Source organism: Salmo salar, chromosome ssa09 (assembly GCF_905237065.1).
Source record: "Salmo salar chromosome ssa09, Ssal_v3.1, whole genome shotgun sequence".
Lineage (NCBI taxonomy): Eukaryota > Metazoa > Chordata > Actinopteri > Salmoniformes > Salmonidae > Salmo > Salmo salar.
The window spans coordinates 17,083,568-17,107,463 of NC_059450.1; the positions used below are offsets into that span (position 1 = coordinate 17,083,568).

At 40.3% G+C, this 23,896-nt stretch overlaps 1 protein-coding gene across 2 annotated transcripts; it reads right to left on the reverse strand.

The window, feature by feature from the left end:
- Positions 1–82: 82 nt before the first annotated feature.
- LOC100194878 (lymphocyte-specific protein tyrosine kinase) lies at positions 83–15,656 on the reverse strand. 2 transcript variants are annotated; one of them, XM_014210265.2, is made up of 13 exons: positions 15,533–15,656; positions 15,209–15,304; positions 13,105–13,214; positions 11,453–11,513; positions 11,252–11,342; positions 10,981–11,082; positions 10,540–10,793; positions 10,158–10,310; positions 8,377–8,556; positions 3,293–3,369; positions 1,327–1,480; positions 1,016–1,147; positions 83–797 (listed from the first exon to the last, which is right to left on the reverse strand). In XM_014210265.2, exons 3-13 carry the CDS (start codon positions 13,207–13,209, stop codon positions 595–597), a joined length of 1,512 nt encoding a protein of 503 aa, XP_014065740.1. In that variant the 5' UTR covers positions 13,210–13,214; positions 15,209–15,304; positions 15,533–15,656; the 3' UTR covers positions 83–594.
- Between the last annotated feature and the right edge of the window lie 8,240 nt (positions 15,657–23,896).

Genomic DNA, 23,896 nt, shown 5'->3' on the forward strand with positions numbered 1-23,896 from the left:
AGTAGTAGTTTACAATGTCGAGGGGCGTTGCAAACAGATCCCGCCACAATAAGCACTGTTTTGGATTCCAGGTTGGTTTTTAAAAAAAAACTTTTACCACATATTTGTTTACAGTCTTTTCTATGTTTTACATAACTTTTTATTGCATGATCATCATCGACATCTCATATGCATTTCGGGTAGGAAGAAGTATCAATGGCATCAACGGATACATGAACAGAGTAGGTCTAACGTTTGTGTTTTTTGTAAGGGCATCATCATCCATGGATTTATAGTCTTCAAACGCATAGAAAAAATATACAAATAGAATATAGAAAAATCTAAACAGTACAAATCGAACAAAAAACATGAAATGACAACGGAATGCAAAGTATAGAAAAGTACAGTGGTATCTTCCTTGAGCTTAAAAAAATGTCACACTATAAATGCTTTAATTACATCCTACAAATGTGTAGGTGTGTATTGAAAGTAGATCAGGTATGGTTCTCAGACAGACAGTATCAAAAGCATATAAGCTGGGACCATATCTCTCTGTGTCTTAACAGTTGGAGTTAATGTCCTTAATGACCTCTCCTTTCACCATGTCTGTCTGTCTTATGGCTGTTCCTGGTACTGCCCCTCTGTGGCTGTGAAGAAGTCCTCCAGAACGCTTCTCAGGTACTCAAAGGTTGGCCGGTTCTCTGGGCTCTCCTTCCAGCACAGGTTCATGATGTTGTACAGATCCTCAGGGCAGTTCTCAGGTCGGGGCATCCGGTAGCCTTTTTCCAGGTTTTGGATCACCTCTGGGTTACTCATTCCTGACAGTGGGACGAGACAAGAGATGGGGATGCAGACTTGTTAATAATGTGGCCAATGTGTTGGGGTTTTGTGGGCAACACCTTTGTAGAGAGTATGTGATGTTTGTGGATTATACAGGTGCTATGTGGAGAATGTGTGTATGTGAAGTCTACACGCATTGCATATGAAATAGACATGTATAATATTGGATTATTGTGGAGGTGCATCAGTGAAATACCTGGATATGGGATACGGCCATACGTCACTATCTCTGTCAAGAGGATCCCAAACGACCACACATCTGACTTGATGGAAAAGGTTCCATAGTTTATAGCTTCAGGTGCTGTCCATTTTATGGGGAATTTGGCACCTGATAAGGAAAAGTGAAATGGGTTTAATTTTGGGTTCATGTTCATTTCAAAAGCACCCATTGGATTCTACATGAACATTTGGTGGGGCTATAGTATATAGAGTGCATGGCTTTGCAGAAAGCACTTAGAACATTCAAGCACATGCATTTTTTTCTAGTGTAAAGGAAAGTCGTGCTACCCTCTCTGGCTGTGTACTCGTTGTCCTCAATGAGTCTTGCGAGTCCAAAGTCAGCGATCTTACAGATGAGCTCATCAGACACCAGGATGTTTGCTGCTCTCAGGTCCCGATGGATGTAATTCATCTCTTCAATGTAGGCCATTCCTTCAGCCACCTGCAGGAGGCAGTACATCATAAAGAATTAATCATACTTGTTTCAATTTTTTATTTTTTTTATTTCACCTTTATTTAACAAGGTAGGCCAGTTGAGAACAAGTTCTCATTTACAACTGCGACCTGGCCAAGATAAAGCAAAGCAGTGCGACACAAACAACAACACAGTTACACATGGAATAAACAAACGTACAGTTAATAACACAATAGAAAAAGTCTATATACAGTGTGTGCAAATGGCGTGAGGAGGTAAGGCAATAAATAGGCTATAGTAGCGAAGTAATTACAATTTAGCAAATTAACACTGGAGTGATAGATGTGCAGATGATGATGTGCAAGTAGAAATACTGGTGTGCAAAAGAGCAAAAAAGTAAATAAAAACAATATGGGGATGAGGTAGGTAGATTGGATGGGCTATTTACAGATGGGCTGTGTACAGCTGTATTAGTCGTATAGGGTACACATGGTATACACTGTCCAATGAAATGCTTACTTCCTTCTCGACAATGTAACAACAATAAGAAATAATAAAAGATAAGAATAGGAACATAAAGTAACTGGCTCAGTAGAATAGAATACACATTTTGGCATAAGTATAATACAGGAAGGCACAATTTATGAAGGATACATACTGTGTGTGTTTGTGTGTGTATAAGAGACAGACAGGGCAGCAGTAGATTCCTGTGACAAGGAGGTTCCCACTTCCCCAGGTCAGATCTCTGCTTCTCACCTCAGTGCTCCACCCAGTTTTCACAGGCAGGTTATGAACCCCTAACAACCAGCTCTCTTTCCGGCCCACCCTAATGCCCCAGCTGTGCTATCTATATCTCTTTTGTGTGTGTCAATGTGCGCGTGTGTGTGTGTGTGTGTGTTTAGGCAGACATTAGTGCATATTTCAGATGTAAGAATCTCACAGATACGTGCCATGTGGCCCCGAATCCCTTGGCAGAAAACCGAGAGAAGGGTATGTGATATGAACTTCATATCATCATTACGCATCACTCTGGGGTCATGTTGTTTCAGTGTTCTTACTAACTACATGCTTACAGCAGTGTATGGTGCTGAATGCCATTCAGTGTTCTAGCCATTACTCAGGAACATTCTTTTGCCGTAATACGTTCACAGTTCATCCATAGAGTAGGCTGTTCTTTTGCCACATGCGCCTTTGACAGCTTTGTTCGTAGAAATCCCTGTAACCCCATTACACATCCACGTGGCTCAATGTCCATTACTGTAAATGAGAGTAATATAATTTAACCATGACATTACGTTAGTGGAGCCCAATTAAAAAAGATGTTGGTGTAATTAGATGTTCTCCCATCTTTGGCTGTAAACTACTTCTAAGTCAGTTGTTCTTCTAGAACGAGAGGCTCAAACAGCAATACAACTGCTTTCTTGATCTTATGAAGCTTGGTGCAAGTGTGATTTAGAGTAGGCTGTAGGTTTGTTTTATTATGAAATATGCATTATGTCTCTCAGGTATCAGGATATCTATCACTTCGATTTGTGTTACACCTATAGCATTGCACTGTGATAGGGGTGAGCACCTCAGTGGTGTCGACACAGCTAGATTTGTGACAAGGTGTATAGACTTATGGCTGTTAGTAAACCTCACACAGTGGTCTCCATTGTCACCGGGAGATTATAGTTAGCCTCATAATAGCAAGAGCTGTTTCCTGTAGAGGAGGGCCATACAGAGAATAGAAACTGAAAGAGCGAATGGAGGGGAAAGAGTGAGAGAGAATGTTGGAGACAGACACTCGTTAAAGGTGTAGAGAGCTATTGGGATTGACGTAAAGAGCAGGGAACTTGCCTGAGAGGCCATATCTATGAGGGTGTTGATGGGTATGTTGGATCCCTCAGACGACTTGAGAAAATCTACCAGAGCGCCTGTAACAAAATGTGATCAAGTTATTCAAATGACATATGTTTTGAGCGGCGTTACATCAGATCTCCTTTGTTTAATTATAAACAGATGTTACCAGTCACCAGCGCTTAATGCAATATTGATGGAGGTGGAATTATTTTAAGATACAAATACTTTTAAGTCAGAAAAATCTATGTTCAGTGAAAGGCTTTGTGAGAAAGATTAATGACACTGCCATTAAAACTACATTTGGATATGTCTCAGTCATAAATAGCTGGCCTTAGACCCAGAATAGATGTTTAAATGAGGAAAATAACATTCTCAGGAAGTACGTTCACCGTCAGTCAATGGGATGCATGGCCTCTATTCGACAGGCCATGGCTCCTCCGTCTCTACATTGTGTTTGATTAAAACTGAACAATACCACAGGACCTCAGCCAGCCAAGGCAAGCAGCAGGAAATGCCTTAAGAAAAAGGATTGACTCTTCCAGGAAAGAAGGGCAACAGGCTCCTGTGCTTTAGTAAAGAAGGACTCCTTTGATGTCTGTGCGTCAAAGGAACGGTATAAGCCAAGGTTGCGAGGAAAGTTAAGCATGCCACACCTGTTATTTTCCAGTTGTATTGTCTTCAATGATAAAAACGAGGGACAAATTGAGAGGATGGGAACATCAAACCTTCCTTTCTAGTGACAACAGAGGCAACAATTGTGTCTGTGCATGTGAATCACAAACAAAGAAACAGTTCACGTTAAGGCACTGTTGGTGCTCTACAGGCCTCTCATAGAGGACAATACAAAGGCCCTCCATTCACTGGCTCAGAGCACTTACATACTGAAGCTGTTGTTGCACCAGTGACAGAGCCTTTTCAATGTGCTTTGTTACTGTCCCTCCTAATGTCAGGTCTTCAAAAAGGCAACAACAACCTTTGAAGGGAATGTGGGATCACATTAAAAAACATGCAGGTGACATAGTAACTGTAGTCAGAGATTATGACCAAGGCTTTTGGAGAGAGCATACTGGTATCAAAATAAGTTGTTGTATTAAGCAGGGGCGTAGGCACGGGTGGGACCAGGCCCACCCACTGGGGAGCTAAGCCCAAACACTCAGATTGAGCCACGAAAAAAAACGATATATATATTTTAAAAAAAATCCAAACGGGACATTATTTGTCTTTTTGCCTAAGCATGCAAACACCATCAGATATAATTCATAGCAAGCAGTGCGCTGGTTTAGTCAGATTTGATTAATTATAACAGAACCAATGATGTATATAAACCCTGGATTGCTGCATTGTTTCACGTCAGATGGCGTCACTCATCCACAACGCTCGTCCCTCAACCGATCTTTATTGTTGGACGTGGAACTCATTTTCAAATTTGAATATTGAACATTCTAAAAATGAAAACATAGTTCCTAATTCCTAACTGCGCTCTCGTATGACTCTCCATCGAATAGGAATAATAACTAGCTAGTTAAATTATTACAAATGTTGTGACAGTGATTTAATAATTAGCAATTGTGATAAAATAAAAAACAAACCGGTGGCTTTCGCCTGCACAAATTCTGTGCAAGGACGTTGGTCGTCTGTGCAGTGACTTGATCAGCTGTGTAGCTAACTGTTGTAGCTAGCTAGCTTACTTCCTTCACTCACATTCAAAGCTTGCTTAGCCTGTTTAAAATGCCCTGAAGTTGTAGAAATGCAGCCCCACAATTAAGAGGAACTGAATGTTATCAGAAGTCAGTCCGTAGATAGATCAGTATGTTTCTCCACGATCTTATCGTTGGGTCTGCTGAACACAGCAGCTGACTTGGGAGGCTACTGCAATGACTCGTGGCAAGAACAGTTGCTTCATGAAAACTCATAATAATGTAAGCATTAGCACTACTAGCTACAGTAGCTTGCAAGCTAGCTTTTGTTGGAAGAAAAACATTGTATGTGGAGCACGAAGTAGGTAGCTGGTAGGTTAGCAGCATCGTTTCAGTCAAAGATGATTTCAGTGACTGGTTCAGCAAACTAGCAAACTAACGTTAATGTTGGACACATTTATGATAGCTTTCGTGCCCGTAGTCAAACTTCAGAAATACTGCTCATTGAAGCACAATAATCCTTAGCTAGATTTAAAATGGGGGGTGACTTAAGACTTCCTCACCAACAAAACATAAACATTATTGACATATTTATTGTTTTAGCTTAGATTAATTCAGACCATTTTGAGGCAGAATGGGGTTCAGCAAACGATGTCACCTAGGTAATATTTTCTAATGTTATGGAAGCGCATTGTAGCTGGAATACTTTTGATCTATCCCATTAGCCTTTGCAAGGTATGCGACAGAACAGTGCGTGCAGAATCGACGCGCTATCTGATGGAAGACAATGTGGATTGCTGATGCTATGTATTGGCCATTGAGAGGCTTTGAAGCCACCGGCCATATTGGCACTCCCCAGTAGGAGCAGTCCTCCATAGGAATGAATGGAATTCTATAGTAGTTCAATTAAATGTTTTATGGTCAAAATTACATGTTTTTAATGATTTTTTGTTGTTGTAGTTGGGACAATAACATCAGTAATCTCTACAAATTATACTTTAAGGAAAAGGTTTTATATCTTTAAAAAAAAGTTGTTTTATGTTTACCTCACATGTTTACGCCCCTTTTTCCCCCCATTTTTGCCTAAAATGACATACCCAAATCTAACTGCCTGTAGCTCAGGCCCTGAAGCAAGGATATGCATATTCTTGGTACCATTTGAAGGAAACACTTTGAAGTTTGTGGAAATGTGAAAGGAATGTAGGAGAATATAACACAATAGATCTGGTAAAAGATAATACAAAGAAAAAACTAACCGTTCTTTTGTATTTATTTTGTAAAATCATCTTTGAAATGCAAGAGAAAGTCCATAATGTATTATTCCAGCCCAGGTCCAATTTAGATTTTGACCATTAGATGACAGCAGTGTATGTGAAAAGTTTTAGACTGATCCAGTGAACCTTTGTATTTCTGTTCAAAATGTTGTATCAAGACTGCCCAAATGTGCCTAATTTGTTTATTAATAACTTTTCATGTTCAAAATTGTGCACTCTCCTCAAATAATAGCATGATATTATTTCACTGTAATAGCTACTGTAAATTAGACAGTGCAGTTAGAGTAACAAGAATTTAAGCTTTCTGCCAATATCAGATATGTCTACGTCCTGGGAAATGTTCTTGTTACTTACAACCTCATGCTAGTCGCATTAGCCTACATTAGCTCAACCGTCGCGTGGACGGGACACCGATCCCGAAGAAGAGCATTAACGTGTCTGTAATAGAATAAATGTGGCCAATGAATGTAGACATTAATAAATGCATTTCTATAGCTTCCAAAATATATTTTACAATAGTGGGCGAGTGCCAAGATGGAGGCACGGTGGCTTCAACACAGTGCCCTATATCAGTCATCTCGTCTTTATATAAATTATTGAACAGAACCGATGACCTGTAATGACATTCACTATCATGGGATGGGTTGCCAAAAATAACTAACTTAAAGCCACACCCCCAATAAGCCACAAATGTGACCGCATTGAGGATATGTCACTGTGCTTCTATAGCTATATGCTAGGTAAATAAAGGTTAAATACAAAATATGCACCATGCCACTGCTTATTTAATTTCTTCATTTAGCAAACAAGACAGCTCACAATCCATTGCCTTTGTCAGTAAACACACCTATATGTCATCTTTAATTAGCTTAGAAAATGTACAATTGTCTCTCAGCCTCATGGCAAAATGTGTAGAATAGAATTAGATGAGCTGTAAAACTGCACATTTTCCTCTCTGCCCCAAGGCAAAATGTGTAAAATTGCAGGAAGTTAGTTGCCCACCAAAATGTTTACAGGCCCACCCACCAACACATTTCTGGCTACGCCACTGGTATTAATACTTGTGTTTTCAATGTCAGCTAGTCTGTGTACAGGGCAGTGCACCTGTAACCATGGTGCCATTTTTATTGGTCTGGCTTTGCTTTGCTACCCTTTTATAGACAGCCTCTCTCTTTCTTGTGTGAAGAGAGAAAGAGAGTAGTCACTGGACAGTGGCTGAATAGCCTAGTCTGACTGGGGGAATAGGGGGGCTGAAGGGGGGGGGGGGCTGTGTTGCAGTCTAGGGGGGCTGAAGGGGGGGGCTGTGTTGCGGTCTGTCTGTGCTGACACTGGAATGGAGCCACGTGCCCATGGGGGTGGACACAGGTCCCATCACTGAACAATGAGACAGTGAATCACCACTCCCCTATTTGACGTCTCTTCTTTCCAGTCAGAACGGACTTCCCTTTGGTGTGTTGACATTAGAGGCACCAGTCAGTACGGGAAAAGAGAGTTAAAGTTCACGTTTGCTGATTTGATTGTTTAAGATGAGGAAAGTGCTGCAGGGTCACCAATGTAGGCTGAAAATAGCCTCTAAGAAGATTATCCACTCTAAAGAAAGAGATGTATGGAAAAACAAGGTTAAATTTGTACTGTGTTTCTGAAGGTCACATGTTCCATTTAGAATGAGCGTTTCAGTAAATAACCGTTAAGCCCTAACTAGGAGTATTCATCTTATGATTGAATAAGAAAACATTACATTTTAATCTTGCATCTATAATAAAATTCTTTTTTGGATCATTTAATATTGTCAGTGGACTGCAGTATGCCTGGGAAAAGACTCTGACTCATGAAACGCATTCGGGTAAACACCCAAGCCGCTCTTTTGTTACTCTCACTCTTATCAACATGCAAACCCAATAACAGTTTAACATGTTTGATCACGAAAGCCGATGACGATATCCTGGCTGAAAACACTCTTTTGTCTGCTCCAGGTGTTTCTCTAGAATCTCCCTTGATGACTCTGTCTTAGCTGTTCGCTCTTTCAGCGCCGGGATTGAGAGTCATCTACGTTGACAGGCACAGACATAGGCTTGCTGAGCAGCTGTCATGGAATAGAGTACAGTAGAATAGAAGAACAACTGAATAGAATAGGATCAGGGTTATTGACCTTATTGACAGTGACACCCACCGTTCTCCATGAACTCTGTGATGATGTAGATGGGCTCCTGGGTAACCACGGCGAAGAGGCGGACCAGGCGCGGGTGCTGCAGCTCCTTCATCAGGTTGGCCTCGTCCAGGAAGGCAGCCATGGACATGGTGCCCACTTTCAGGTTTTTAATGGCAACCCGCCTGTGGTTGTTGTACAGACCTGCAGCATGGAGGAAGGCCATTGGTGATACAGTAAATATACAATTTACTGCAGTAATATCACAGTGATATTACTCAGTAGTGTAGTATACAATGTGTAAGATGGAGTGATTTGAGGACACTCAAGTTTGCAATAGGTCACAATTTGCCGAGTTATAGCATATGCTGTAATGGTGAGAATGAACTTTCTCACCATTACAATTAACTTTCTCACAATTCTCACCATATTTGTTATTGAATGCATTCTTCCCTACTTTTATCTATAACTGAAATCATTTCTGGAAAAGGAATGGTGGTTTGTTTTTTCCAATCTGACATGCATGGATACTTTTTGTTGTTGTGAAACAACAATCACCCCTATGTTGTTGGTGTATTCATTCGCTGAGAGAAACAAATACTGTATGTTGCCAAGATCGCATGAAGGAGGAATTTGGAAAATACAGGATAGTTTTGAATGTCGCTTTGTGTTCACACACATGGAGCTGGACAATAGGGAAATCTCCCCCTCCACTGGAAAACTAGTGTGAAGGGATCAGATTACATCAGCAGATATTCTCACCATCAAAACACTGGAGTTTATTTTTTAATGGTTGATTTTAGGGTCACAGCGGGAGGTGATAGCAAATATTGCAATATGAACTAATATAGAGAGAGCATCTGGTGTGGCTAGAACCTCAGCCCAGCATGCTCACTGGCTCTCTTGCGTAATGCAGCTAATACCTGACATCAATCTCTAACAAGCCCTACCAGCTCAAACAAGCACTGCAGTGATGGCAGTATTTAGGAAATTACACACAATGCAGAACTAAAGCCTAAACCAAAGCTGTTCTGGCAGACACCGAGAGAGACAGGACCAATTGAGCAACTAGTTGCTTTATATCTAGTGGATCAATGCAAACCAACACACGCATTGGTAATCTGAAAATATCAACCACTGTGGTTGTACACTGCCTTCAGAATGTATTCACACATTTTGTTGTGTTACAGCCTGACTTTAAATGGATTTTTGGCCTCTCACCCATCTACACACAATACCCCATAATGACAAAGTGAAAACATGTTTTTAGACATTTTTGCCCATTTATTGAAATTGTCAGCAAGACAATAACCTAAAACACAAGGCCAAATCTACACTGGAGTTGCTTACCAAGACGACATTGAATGTTCCTGAATGGGCTAGTTACATTTTTTGATTTAAATCGGCTTGAACATCTATGGCAAGACTTGAAAATGGCTGCCTAGCCATGATCAACAATCAAGTTGACAGCGCTTGAAGATTTTTTGTTAAAGAATAGCGGGAAAATATTGTACAATCCAGGTGTGCACAGCTGTAATCGCTAAAAGTGCTTCTACAAAGTATTGACTCAGGTGTGTGAATACTTATGTAAATTAGATATTGCTGTATTAAATTTTCAATAAATTAGCAAACATTTCTAAAAACATGTTTTCTAATTTATTCTTTTTTTTCACTTTTTTCATTATGGGGTATTGTGTGTAGATGGGTGAGAAAACAAATCTATTTAATCAATTTGGAATTCAGGCTGTAACACAACAAAATGTTGAATAAGTCAAGGGGTATGAAAACTTTCTGAAGGTGCTCACCCATCCAGACTTCTCCAAACTGCCCAGCCCCGAGCCTGCGCTCCATTTTGAGGGACTCTCGGGGGATCTCCCATTCGTCCTGCCACCAGGGTTTCTGGGGCACGCGGGACTGGCACGGCTTCATCAGCCGGGTGCACAGACCGTCCGCCTCACCTGCAGACACACACAACACAGGCAGGGTCAAAGGTTGAATAACGTCAAGTAATACAGTTCACATTTTGAGAAAGACTGCGCTAAGATGTGCTAAGGTGAATGTGCACTATGGATGGTATGATAATGGTATTTGGTACCAATGCTTTCTGTATTGTTTGGCTGATGTATTGTGTTCTGACTGGAGGCATCGCTCCAGGAGTTCAGACAGGATGTGAGTCATAGCACGTACGTGAGTGATGCTGGACCAGCTCTTTCAGGGAGTTGAAGGATATCTTTGCGGTGATGTAGAAACCACCAGTATCCAAGTTCCGGATTCTGTAGTGCTTGACCGTGTCTCCAGTGTCGGGATCCAAGTCCCTGACAGATAAGGAGAAGGAGCCTTGAGTTGTCTCACTCTCTCTGACCATGAAGGAGCCCTGTGTATTCCCCGGAGCTAGCAGGAGCCTCATGGCATCGTTTCTGGAGAGGTTCTTGAAAAACCATCTGAAGCACAAAAAAACAGGCATAGAGCTTCAAACATAACCACATCCCTTTCCCTTGAAGGTTGTTGAGTATGGGGAGATGGTGTTGGTTGAGTGAGACGATGTTGGGTAATGTATGTGTGTGCTTCCTAAAGTGAAATTAAATACAGTTATTTGAGTTTGAATTGAATTCAACTGAATTGACTTACGTCTCCATCTCCATTGAGTTCAGGGGGGCAACAAAGTTGTATGGGATGAAGCCCTTCTGGCCTGTGATGAGAGACTCTGCCATGAACCACTCCGGGTCATCCCTGGACAGCAGACATAACAGCAACACTTACTCACTATCTCATACTTTTCAAGCACTGGCAATGTGTCATGCTCCATCAAACAACTACACACTTTTGCACAACTACACAAATATATCAGATCCTCTAAAAAGTAAATTGCATCACACAACCCTCCCATCCCTATTCTTACTTATTGAGGATTTTCAGCTTGTCTCCCTTCTCAAAGCCCAGGTCATCATTGTGGTTTGGTTCATAGCTGTATATGGCAATCACCAGGCTATCTGTACAACCATAACCAGCATGGGTGAGGAAAACATAAACAATAATGATTAGATTTGATCTACCAGAAGAAGGCACATAATTACCCACATATTCATGTATAAGAACATACCTGGTAGAGGGGAAGAGGGAGGCGTGAGATGAGAGGGGTAGGGGATCAGTTGATCTGTGTACTGATGAGACCAAAGCAGGGTATGGGTCAGTAAAATAACCTGGGTTTCCACTTCTGAATTCAAAGATTCTCATTCAGAGTACAAACTATGGAAGTTCAAGTTGTTACTTGCATGAAAACAGTAAAGAGAAAAGTCTGGGGGTTTACACTATCATGATGGGAAATTTGACTTAAGGTAAAAACCATAAATTCCTTAAAGTGAGGAACGATATTAAGAGAAGATTTTTAAAGACACCCTAGGTTTTACTTCATGTTTACTTTGTGCTGACATACTGGCCAACAACAACATAGCATTCACATGTGCTATACTCTACTTCAAATCTACTAGTATACCTCCTGTAATTCAGAGGGAGGAAGTGAAACAGAACGTTTAGTGAATGGTTACAGTCCCAATTAATTGCACACACAAAAGCCAACTTCCGCCCAAATTATGTAAATTGCCAATTCCCATTGCTAGCTACCCAGAATCATTGAGAGAGTTTGATTAAGTACAGCGGGCTATGGCCTGTGATGTGAATGGGCAAAAGCGGTGAGGGAGGAGTGCCCTTCTCAAATCTAACAGTAATCTGCACCGCTCGGTCATGTTGTCAACAAGGCAGCATCGTTCAGAAACATACAACATCTCGTTTCCATAAAATATATGTTCAAATTCTCAAACTAGTTTTCATTGGGTCGACAGATAAAGCCTTTTTATCAAAATCAATCACTTCTGTATGTGAAAACACAGAATCCTACTTGTTACTCCACATGCTTAACCTACATGACTTTTGTTTTAAGCCGACTTCGCCGTCAGCCAAAACGGGGCACCTAGCTCACGCCATAGAGGCAGCTTGGTTCCAGTAGGGCTGGGAATTGCCAGGGACCTCAGAATACGATATTAACATGATACTTAGGTGCCGATACTGCGATTTTATTGCGATTTTCATGTTCCAAACATATTGCTCACTACAGTGCCTTCAGAAATTATTCACACCCCTTGACTTTTTCCACATTTTATTGTGTTACAGCCTGCATTTCAAATTGATTAAATTGAGATTTTGTGTCACTGATCTACACACGACACCTCACAATGTCAAAGTGGAATTATGTTTTTAGAAATTTGTACAAATGAATTAAAAAGGAAAAGCTGAAATATCTGTCTGATTGGTCCCAGAATACAAACGGTTGGGCCAGAGCCAGCAGTGTTTTCGAAGTACGCAATTGGCTTTGATACTCTGATTGGTTAGAGACAATCTAATTGCTGATTACTTTGTTTTCATCGCAAAGATGTTACCACAAACGACTTTCAATGATGGCAGATTCAGACTGAAGTATGTAATGAACGATTGAGCAGTGAAATAACTCAGTGTGAGTCATCAGGCAACAATTCCCAAGCATTGACTTGCACAACACCCTTTTACGTAGACCGTGGTAGCTTAGGTTAAATTCATTGATATGTCAATTAAATGCATATCGGAGATGTTTGTGTGTGTTTTTTTTTTTGTGAGACCACGTTAAAATATCACACCCTCTTCCTCGCATTCCACACTACTTCCCCAGCCACGTCCAGACGCTATGCCGCTGTCTACACACACAAACACACACACACTCACCGGGTTAGCCGACTGGGTGGGAATCGGGCAGTTGCAGTTGTCACACACTTCGTCTAGGTTCTCTACCCAGTCATCATCATAATCTGAACTACAGTTGCATCCCATTTTACCTGAAACATAGTCAAGAGTTTACGTCAGTTTACATCACTACATGATAGAAGAGATTGATTGACAAAGTATGATTTAAAAATAATTGTGCTTGGTTGGAACAAAATAGTTGCGTAGTGCCCCATACTTAGACTTGGCTCCCAAGAGAGTTGGTGAACTAGATAGCTGTAGCTTATTATATTACCTTCTTAAAAAAGTGAAAAGCTGTTCAACCTCAAATCACTTGGAAATGTAAACTCAATTCAATCGAATTAAGAGTGTACATAAACAAATGAATTAACATTAATAAGCAGAACTTTTTGCCCAGAACATGTATTTTATGTTAACATCCTGTAAACATCTAATATCCCTTAAATCCCCAGCCCTGGAAAAACAACTCAGGATGTCCTGATATGACTAAATCTTTGAAGTGAGAAAATAAAGTAATAATCTTAGCCAGACAAAAATATGAAATTGTGTCAGGATGTAAACCTACATTATTGTTTCTGTGTAGCTTCACATCAATACACAACAACCAGCGGAGTTTAGCAGGATGTCAAAAATCCCCCACCGCAAATTAAAATACTCCAACACATTGGCATGTACGCCTCGTCTCATAGTAGTGTGATGAGGATCTGCATGGGTCTAAGGACTGATCCATAGGCTGTGCAGCTTGCTGGGATATGACAGACTTAAATCGGTGACAGATACAGTGAAGAGAATTGCTTTTGATATAATTCAATGTGACCTTTTTTGTTGAGAAACCAAATTGCTAGACATTTCACAAAGATACCTACATTTCATGTTATAATTATTTGTCTTCATTTGGGAACTAATCATAGTCCAGATTTTTTGGGAGAAAATGTGATTATATTTCAACTAAAACTAATCCAGTGTTAAACCGTGCTCTCAGTGCGGATGGAGCGCTCTACCTCTCAGCAGTACAGTAAGACCCTGTGTTCTCAGGCCCGCTCCAATCCCATTGGTTGGCTCACGTAACAGGGTCAGTGGGCTAGTTGGAGTCGCCGCATGTCCCGAGGGCACAAATCCGTGAGAAAATCTGACGGGTCCGGAAAAGCCTGACCCCGTTAGCAACAGTCCACCCCTGCACTGGGACGGAATGGAGGGGGACGAGAGGGGTCACTTTTGGGTGACATCTCTCCTGCCTTTGTCTGACAGGCTCTCAGAGAAAGTCATCTAAACAAAGTCAATATTTTCCATTGAATGGATGCCCTCTTGATTTAATCTCTTAATCATATTCAGCTGCTGAGGGGCTACCCTCCTCTCAAGGCCCAGTGTGTAGGCTTTGGTTGGTTGGCTTTATTATCATTATGTTGTGCTGCATTTGTTGAGGCATTGATGTTTCTTTCACATGAAATGCTATGTGTGGTGTGATCCACCCTGAAGGTCATTATAATGAAGGTTAGAGAAGGGTTACACAGAGGTAGACACTAAACACTGCTCTTTAGGCTACCTTTTAGTGGTTTGACTAACCTGTAATAATGCATTACATCAACAAGATGTCCTTCCATCTGTCAAACTGCTCTGAAAATAGTAGCCCTCTTGAGCGTTGCTGCTTTCATGAAATCATCACATTTTCCAAATGCATATTATGCATACTAAATTATGTGCTATACAGGTGGATACTAAATCACAAGGACCTTCTTGGTCACCAGATCCCTTCCTGACAACCAAAACCTTAAACAATTGTCCGTCAAACTGTAATAAAAGCATAATAACCACAAGAATTGCAATTACCAAACCAGATGTTAATTTTCATAAATGTTTACCTAAATTACCTGTTACCCCCTTGTATTTTGTATTGCCTTTTAAGCTAAATGTAATTTTTGCAGTACATTATACATCTTCTCAATATTGACTATAGCCTAAACATTTGTGACTGCTCATTTACTGTAAAACACAATTGTATACATTGTTGTACATCCTGATTCAAATTACGCTCTCAAAGGGAGACCACGTCAATATAGATGCATTATATAGAAAGTTTAAGACCTACCTCAATAAACTTTAAGCCCAATATAAGGCTCTTCAACAGGGTGTCAGCGATGTCACTGGTCTGCAGCCAGAGCAGATTTATCCATGACTAAGAGACCTAGTCTTCATCAAATATGAATCTTATCAAAAACAGCAACTAGAAATATAACGTTACTTTTGGAGAGAAAATAAGAAACAATAGGATGTTGAGTGAGGTTTTCAGGCCGGGAGTTTTGTATGTGAAGATCTCATCACTTACTCATGCAGTATCTTCAAAACACGCACACCACACACACACACACACACACACACACACACACATACACATGCACGCACGTACACACACCTCAGTGGAGAGAAAGCCACCCAAAGGGCTTCCTGTCGTTGAAAGGTTGAGGGTTGTTCTGCAGTGGCTCTGACAGGTGCTACCCATGCAGCTGTGTGTTTCACAGGGAACGTTGGGCTCCTCTGTAAATGGGTCAGGACAGTACCTCTCTCCTAGTGTGTGAATACGTGTGAATGTTCCATCAGTCACAATTGGGTAGGATTGGTGAAGTAGTGTCTCAGGCAGCTGATAGACTCCATTTTGAATCAGGTCTTTGTATCTGTGTATCGCAATGAGACTGTGATTACGGGAAAACCTGTGTCATCGACATTAAGTTGTAATTGCCAAATGAGTCATTGCCCCCCCTCCAATTGACTATGCAGAAAAGTGCTGTCATGTTAATTTTCAAATGGAGAGTGATTCCCTGGGAGTTAGAATACATTTTACTTGATTCTAAATGTCCTCTGAGAGCACAAAAGCTATTAAACCCATCAATTGTTTGGTTCGTTTAGTCTCAGGACATCAACAATGACACTCGAGGCCATTTTGTTTATTTTATAGTCACATCATATTTTCTGTGCTCTGGTCTGGGATGACAGATGTTATTTCATGTTATTTTGTTCAATGGTGTGGTTTATCACTGATCCACAGTCAGTTGTTGATTGGTTTACTTGGTCACAAAACAATTTGAAAACGGCTTTGATTTTCACCATTCATTTCTTCTTTGATATGCTTACATACAGCCACACACCTACACAAACCCTCAGATGATCTCCCATAAATAATTATTTACACACCATCTCTGTGATGTGCACGACTGTGGGCCATAGAAGACCACAGCACGGCCCTGTTCCACTGTCAAATGACAAAGGTGTAGAAGCATGTGATGAATATGAAGCTCCAGTCACATCCCCCTCTCTTGCAGGGAGTGTTGCAGACCACATAGATCTTTGTTGCGGTGGCAGGCTGCAGCTCTAGACACTATAGCATGTACTGACAGGAAGTCAGCCCAAACATGTACAGGAAGTGAACTGAAATAGGTGCAAGTGTGACTGCTACAGGAGAGATTAATACACACATTAAACCACTCAAATTAAGGAAACAGCGTTTTGTAGTTTTACTTTTAAAAGTTCTAAGGTGACCTATGTGGCTGGCGTCTTCTTTGTGTGCCAGTTTATCAAAGAGAGAAGCAGATTTGTGCTCATGGGTCTTTCTATAAAGATGTGTGACATTGGGATCAACATTTCAAAATGGTTTGAAACAAAAATAAAAACGATTTTCATGCAGCTCCACATTTGTGCTCAGAGGAATAAAAGGGAATGTATGCAAATTGGAACACCTAAACAACAACAGGACTAGGACTATACATCCTTTAAACAGGGTTCTTAAAGACATTGGCAAGTCAAATTCAAGGATAGGGGCTTCATAAAGCACTTCATTGTAATGTTCAAGGATCTCAATGTAATACAATTTTATTATTTATATAATTGTACACATAGGGCCTAATATAGAACCCTCCCCCCCAAAGAAAGCATGCAAAAAGTTTCAAGAAAGTAGGCCATTAACACATTAAGAATAATAAAAAAAAATGTAGGCCTTGTCAATGCATTGATATTCAAATTATTAGTACATTCTAATATATGTGAGAATAATGTGGACATTGCCTGACTAAATATATTGGATGCATACATGGCGATTTTCCTGTTGCCTATGTGGCAGGCGCAGTGACACACTAGCAATCATCTCACCATCGCTGTTTTTATAATGAGAAAGTGATCAAAAAACAGGTCATTTTTTTATGGAAGTATTTGTATGTAAAGCCATGTTGAAGCCAACAGATGTTGTCTTCTTCCTTATAATAGATTTTACCGCAACAGAGTAGCGCAATACCCTTCAACTGAAGCATCTCTCACAAAAACATATCACAAATTAAATCACGGTTATTATAAGGGAGTAGGAGACTTATAAATTGTCTACAATAATTACAAGGACTTCTCAAGCACCAAACTGAGGATTTGATTTTCAAGATATGCCTAATCCAGTAGCCTAATGTGTTGTCGTCATATCTAGAATAATTAATAGGAATAGAATTGGGTGTTGCGCAACAGTCTATCCTACACGATTGTGCACAGTAGACTCGGTGTCCAGTCCTAGGCACAGAAACATGAACTGATTTCCTTAATAATGCTTTCTCTGTTAAATCTAACGAGGCCCTGTTCTAAATCAAGCAGACAACAACATATGATCAACATCAATTTGCTAGGGATATTAGATCAAACCTGGATCCAGGCACAACTGTCTTCACCAGGGTAATGAATGAGACACCAAAATATTCTTGACATTTCCTCGTGAACATCTTTTTTTACAGCACTTTGGCTGTCACAACAGCTGTTCATCACTTCACTGTCATTTGGAAAATTCATTCCTCAATCAGATGATGTGTGAAAATATCACACCTTAACTAATCAGATGGATACCAAATGTGCATTCAAAAAGTATTATGCATACTTAGCCACGGGAAGTCAGCACCCCCTGAAAAAATTGGAATATTTAAAAATCTATATCTAATGAAATAATCAGAAAAGTAGTGCACTGGGCCTTTACTAGTCCTGTATAAGCAGGAGAGATATAGCCACCTGTAGCCAGGGGAAAACATTTCTGAGATCTCTATACAAAAAACTGTTCAACAGCTAGATCCAGGATTCTTACAAGGTTCAAGTTCAATGTAATTTAACTGATTACTGCTTAATATATAATATAAACGACAACTTACACTGCCATAATTGCAAGGACAGACAAGTAATGTTGTATATCACACGATTTGTGGACAAATCCTTCAAGACATGATAAAGGGTTAAGCAGGTTTTAAATCAACTCGTGAACTTGATTAAATATAGCTATGATCCCCCCCCCCCCCCCCCAATATTTTCATGTAATGACATGAACAAAAATAGCCAGATTATTATCAATGACCTATCAAGAGCTGGAACAAGTTGTCCAGTGTAGGAATTCCTCACTGGTACCCTCGTTTATAGAAAGACCCTCATACAGACACATCATGTCCATTTTCAGTTAAGAGTAGCAGTTTTCAGAAGAGTAGGAGTCATTGATTCAGTGTAAACATGTTTAATCAGGTTTATGTGGAGACAAGTAACATGCGTACAGTAGCCCCGAGACGCAGAAATATCAGCCAACAGAGATTGAACTTCACTCAACTTTCAAGAGCAGTGTTCACCAACCGGTTGATCGTGATTGACTGGTCGATCTCCAAGGCATTCCTAGTTGATCGTGATTGACTGGTCGATCTCCAAGGCATTCCTAGTCGATCGCCAAACATTTCTGTAAAAAAACAACGATAAAGCCTTGTGTTCCTATTTTTATTTGATTTTCTAGGGCTGTTGGTGGTAGTTGCACCTGATTCAGCTGCCCTGCGCGCCGGGTATTTGAACTGTTGCAATTTTGAACCATTTGATGTGTCTGAAGGCACAAACTCTGCCTTCCCGGACGGTCCAGAGAGCAAATCAAGTGCACCGTTGGCTATAGGCCTACCGCTGGCCAATTGGGTGGCTCAAATGACCGTGTCTGCAGGAATGTACTATAGCAGGCATAAAAGAAAGCTTCAGCAAAGTTGATACTGTGAGATTTCAAAACATTTAATATAGGGCTGTCAAATGATTCAAATAATTAATCGCATTAAATTCTGTAGTTAATTGCGATTAATCGCACATTTTTTAATTTGCTCAAATTTGGTGCTAAATAATGATATTTCCATAAAAAAAGCAGTTTATTGAGTTATAGGAATGTAAGGACTGAAACACCAAAAATATTCTGTAGCTTTCGGCAGCTTTCTTCTTTGGTTGCTCTGACTCTGTTGCTCCCTGTGGCTCATTTGGTAGAGCATGGTGTTTGCAATGGTGTTTGCAATGCCAGGGTTGTGAGTTCGATTCCCACGGGGGGCCAGTACGAAAAGAAAATGTATCAATTGTGAAATGTATGCATTCACTACTGTAAGTCGCTCTGGATAAGAGCGTCTGCTAAATGACTAAAATGTAATGTAAATGTTAATCAGGTTGCTGTGCAGGCCTCTCTTCCTTCAGCAAGTTGCTGACCAAAGCCCACACCGCCCCCCTCTCAGGTCTGGGAAGGCACTTCAGGTCCTTAAACCTTGGGTCGAGTGCTGTGTTGATCTTCAGCCATGTGCGGTTGGTGTTTCCTCCACTTGCGTTTCTCCAGGTCTGTTGTGAATGTCAGCTTGAATCTTACCATTTAGACAGGGTCATCATCGGAGCTCTCCATCACCTGAAGGAGATGGCAGACATCAGGCAACACCACAGAGCAGGAAATGTACTTCTCTCCTCCCAGAAGTTCAGGCAAGTACCTGCAGTGAAAGATCATTCAAAATCACTTCAGTTAATTGTGAGAAACTTGTTATACACAGACTCTCTCGCTCCCTCTCTCTCACACACACACACACTTTTTCACACAACAAATGGTATTATAACACTAAGAGAGGTAAAGTATTACCTGCAGTGCCTTCAACTTCTACACTTACTCCAAATCAGCTGTGGTTGGCATGGTGATGTTAGTATTCTGTTGGGCCAGAGCATCTCTGTGGTTGTTGGTTTCCGTGGAATTCTTTTTGTGCGAGTGATGTGGCTTTGCGCCTTACGGATTGTGGTTGTTCTGGATGGCTGTTCACAAATCTAAATGTGTATTTGATCCCAATAATGGTTGAATTCAAGAAGTTTAAGCTGCCTATCAATCAATGTTTTTGAAACCAGTGGACAGCCAGTGAAAAATGTGCTCTTGCAAAAGCTGCACAGTGCGGTTCCAAGCCTATGGAATAAAAGTGGGGCTTTTATTGCTCAAAGGCCTAATGGACACATGCTCAAACTTGCACAATTTTGATAGACTTAAAGGGGAACTCTGTAGTTGCTACATCCATTTTTGAACTTCTAAATTATATATACAGTACCAGTCAAAAGTTTGGACACACCTACTCATTCAAAGATTTTTCTTTATTTTTACTATTTTCTACATTGTAGAATAATAGTGAAGACATCAAAACTATGAAATAACACATAAGGAAAAATGTAGTAACTAAAAAAGTATTAAACAAATAAAAATCTATTTTAGATTCTTCAAAGTAGCCACTCTGCCTTGATGACAGCTTTTCACACTCTTGGCATTCTCTCAACCAGCTTCACCTGCAATGCTTTTCCAACAGTCTTGAAGGAGTTCCCACATGCTGAGCACTTGTTGGCTGTTTTTCCTTCACTCTGTGGTCCAACTCATCCCAAACCATCTCAATTGGGTTGAGGTCGGGTGATTGGGGAGGCCAGGTCATCTGATGCAGCACTCCAACACTCTCCTTCTTGGTCAAATAGCCCTTACACAGCCTGGAGGTGTGTTGGGTCATTGTCCTGTTGAAAAACAAATGATAGTCCCACTAAGCGCAAACCAGATGGGATGGCGTATCGCTGCAGAATGCTGTGGTAACCATGCTGGTTAAGTGTGCCTTGAATTCTAAATAAATCACTGACATTGTCACCAACAAAGCAGCCCCACACCATCACACCTCCTCCTTCATGCTTCATGGTGGGAACCACACATGCAAAGATCATCCGTTCACCAATTCTGCGTCTCTCAAAGTAGTGGTTTCTTTGCAGTAGTTCAACCATTAAAGCCTGATTCATGCAGTCTCCTCTGAACAGTCTATGTTGAGATGTGTCTGTTACTTGAACTCTGTGAAGCATTTATTTGGACTGCAATTTCTGAGGCTAGAAACTCTAATGAACTCATCCTCTGTAGCAGAGGTAACTCTGGGTCTTCCTTTCCTGTGGCGGTCCTCATGAGAGCCAGTTTCATCATAGCACTTTATGTTTTTTGCGACGGCACTTGAAGAAACGTTCAAAGTTCTTGAAATGTTCCAGATTGACTGACCTTTGTGTCTTAAAGTAATGATGGACTGTCGTTTGCTTAGTATGAACTTGGTCTTTTACCAAATAGGGCTCTCTTCTGTATACCACCCCTACCATGTCACAATACAACTGATTGGCTCAAAAGCATTAAGGAAAGAAATTCCACAAATGAACTTTTAACAAGGCACACCTGCTAATTGAAATGCATTCCAGGAGACTACCTCATGAAGCTGGTTGAGAGAATGCCAAGCGTGTGCAAAGCTGTCATGGCTATTTTGAAGCATCTCAAATTGATTTGTTTAACACTTTTTTGGTTACTACAGGATTCCATATGTGTTATTTCATAGTTTTGATGCCTTCACTATTATTCTACAATGTAGAAAATAGTAAAAATAAAGAAAAACCCTTGAATGAGTAGGTGTGTCCAAACCTTTGACTGGTACTGTAAATCCATTGATTATTGAAGAAAATAACTTATAAATGCCTTATGAGCTTAGTTCAATGAGAACCCAAAATATAAGCTTGTTTTTCTCCAATGTTTGTAAACATTGTAAATGTAAACAACCACTGTATAGCCTCAACATGGTTAAAACTATAATTTTGATATCATGGATGGTCAGTCCTTGCATTCATAGCTCTGTCTATTAATCTGAGAGTAGTTACATTTCTCCAGGCCCATCCCACAGCTTTTTACCAAAACAGGCGGGGCGACCGTTTTGTTATTGTTTCATCTGTGGATTTGCCATTTAAACAGCTGCATATTATCAAGACATCAAAGTCCTTAGTTTTGGGGTTGTACTCAGGTAAAAAATGTGGCTAATCTATACTTCCATATTTTAAAGTCCTATTCTTGAAGATCAAGGGTATAACATTTATTGGAATGACTGGAATTCTGATAGACTTCGGTTTTTAATGTAAAGATATCATTTAATCGTATTATAGATAGTAGAAAGCAATTGCACACACGGTATATAGATCTTTCTATTGTGTTATTGACTGTACATTTGTTTATCCCATGTGTAACTGTGTTGTTGTTTTTGTTGCACTGCTTTGCTTTATCTTGGTCAGGTCGCAGTTGTAAATGTTCTCAACTGGCCTACCTGGTTAAATAAAGGTGAAATAAAAAAGAAAATTAAAAAAGCAATGTGTTAGAAGAAGCCGACATAACCAACCCATAAAGTAAAATTTAACATCCATATATGGCCAGCGAAGTCAACTTTAACATTGATTTATCCTGTAATAGATGTTGTTCAATTGGTAACATACATTGTTGTCTTCTAATGCCTCTTAATAAGGGGAAAGTCATCTAAAAGTAACTTAATGTAATCAGATTACGTTACTGAGTTTGGGTAATCCAAAAGTTACGTTACTTATTACAAATTTGGACAGGTAACTAGTAACTATAACGGATTACATTTAGAAAGTAACATACCCAACCCTGCACATATCAGTTTGCAAACAATGTAAAAAAATATATAATTGAGTAAATAAAGCCAAATACAAACATGGTCTCTTTTTTGCTTTCTTAAGTAAAGCAGCTCCAAAATGCAGGTGTTTCGGTCTAGCTCAGTGCTTTCCGTGGTGGTGGGTCAGCCAGCGGAAAATAGGGGTTGGTAATGTTCTCTAGTTGCACCATGATTGGCTCAGTGTTCTGTCATGGGAACACTACGTCAACGCAAATTCTACAGGTAGTCCATTGGGTGCTGCCATAGAGTTACATTAGAAGTGCCCATCCAAGAAGGCTCAAGGTCATTGGCCACAGATAAAATCACGTCAAGTCACGTTATATCTACTGTAGCTTTGATTGAACTGATCATGTCAACGTCATACTTTCAAAATCTTAAGGTCTTCATCATGAATCAAGACGACAATCTACTGGCAAATCCTTTTCCATCCTAAAGTCTGGGTTTAAGGGTCTCTTTTCCAGACTTAAAGGATAAACATTCAGCATAATGGGCCAGAAAAGGTTGATGACATTTGCCATTCTGGCGTGTTCAAAACAACTGGAAACTCGGAACTGGGAAATATTAGACTTCAGTGAGCTCAAGACAACTAGGGAACTCTGAAAAAAAACGAGCTACAACTGGGAAAATACGTTTTGAATGGTCATCCAACTCGGAATTCCAAGTCGGGTCTGATCCTGAAGATCACTGTCGTCATGATTCAACCCGTTTTTTTCCCCCAGAGTTCCCAGTTGTCTTGAAAGCACCATAAATCCAGAGAATTCCAGACTTTAATGACAAAGTTTGATGACAAAATTTTCCCACAAAGGACAGCCGCACCACCTTCCTGTTCAAGTAAGCACAGCACAACAAGGTGAGTCCAAAAATGTATTGTATGCTGCTGCATAAATGATGTATTATGCCAGGGAGATATGTATACTGTAGCTAAGAAAGTAATACTAAGTGTATGTTGTGTAGTAAGCTGTTAGTAGCCCATGTGCCTCACCCTAATAATATGGTCC

Coding starts and splice junctions, on each gene's coding strand:
- LOC100194878 (XM_014210265.2), bottom strand. CDS start 13,209: ATGGGATGCAACTGTAGTTCAGATTATGATGATGACTGGGTAGAGAAC. Junction 1,481..3,292: donor TCATAGATATGGCCTCTCAG/GCAAGTTCCCTG, acceptor TGCCTCCTGCAG/GTGGCTGAAGGAATGGCCTA. Junction 1,148..1,326: donor CGAGTACACAGCCAGAGAGG/GTAGCACGACTT, acceptor TTTCCTTATCAG/GTGCCAAATTCCCCATAAAA.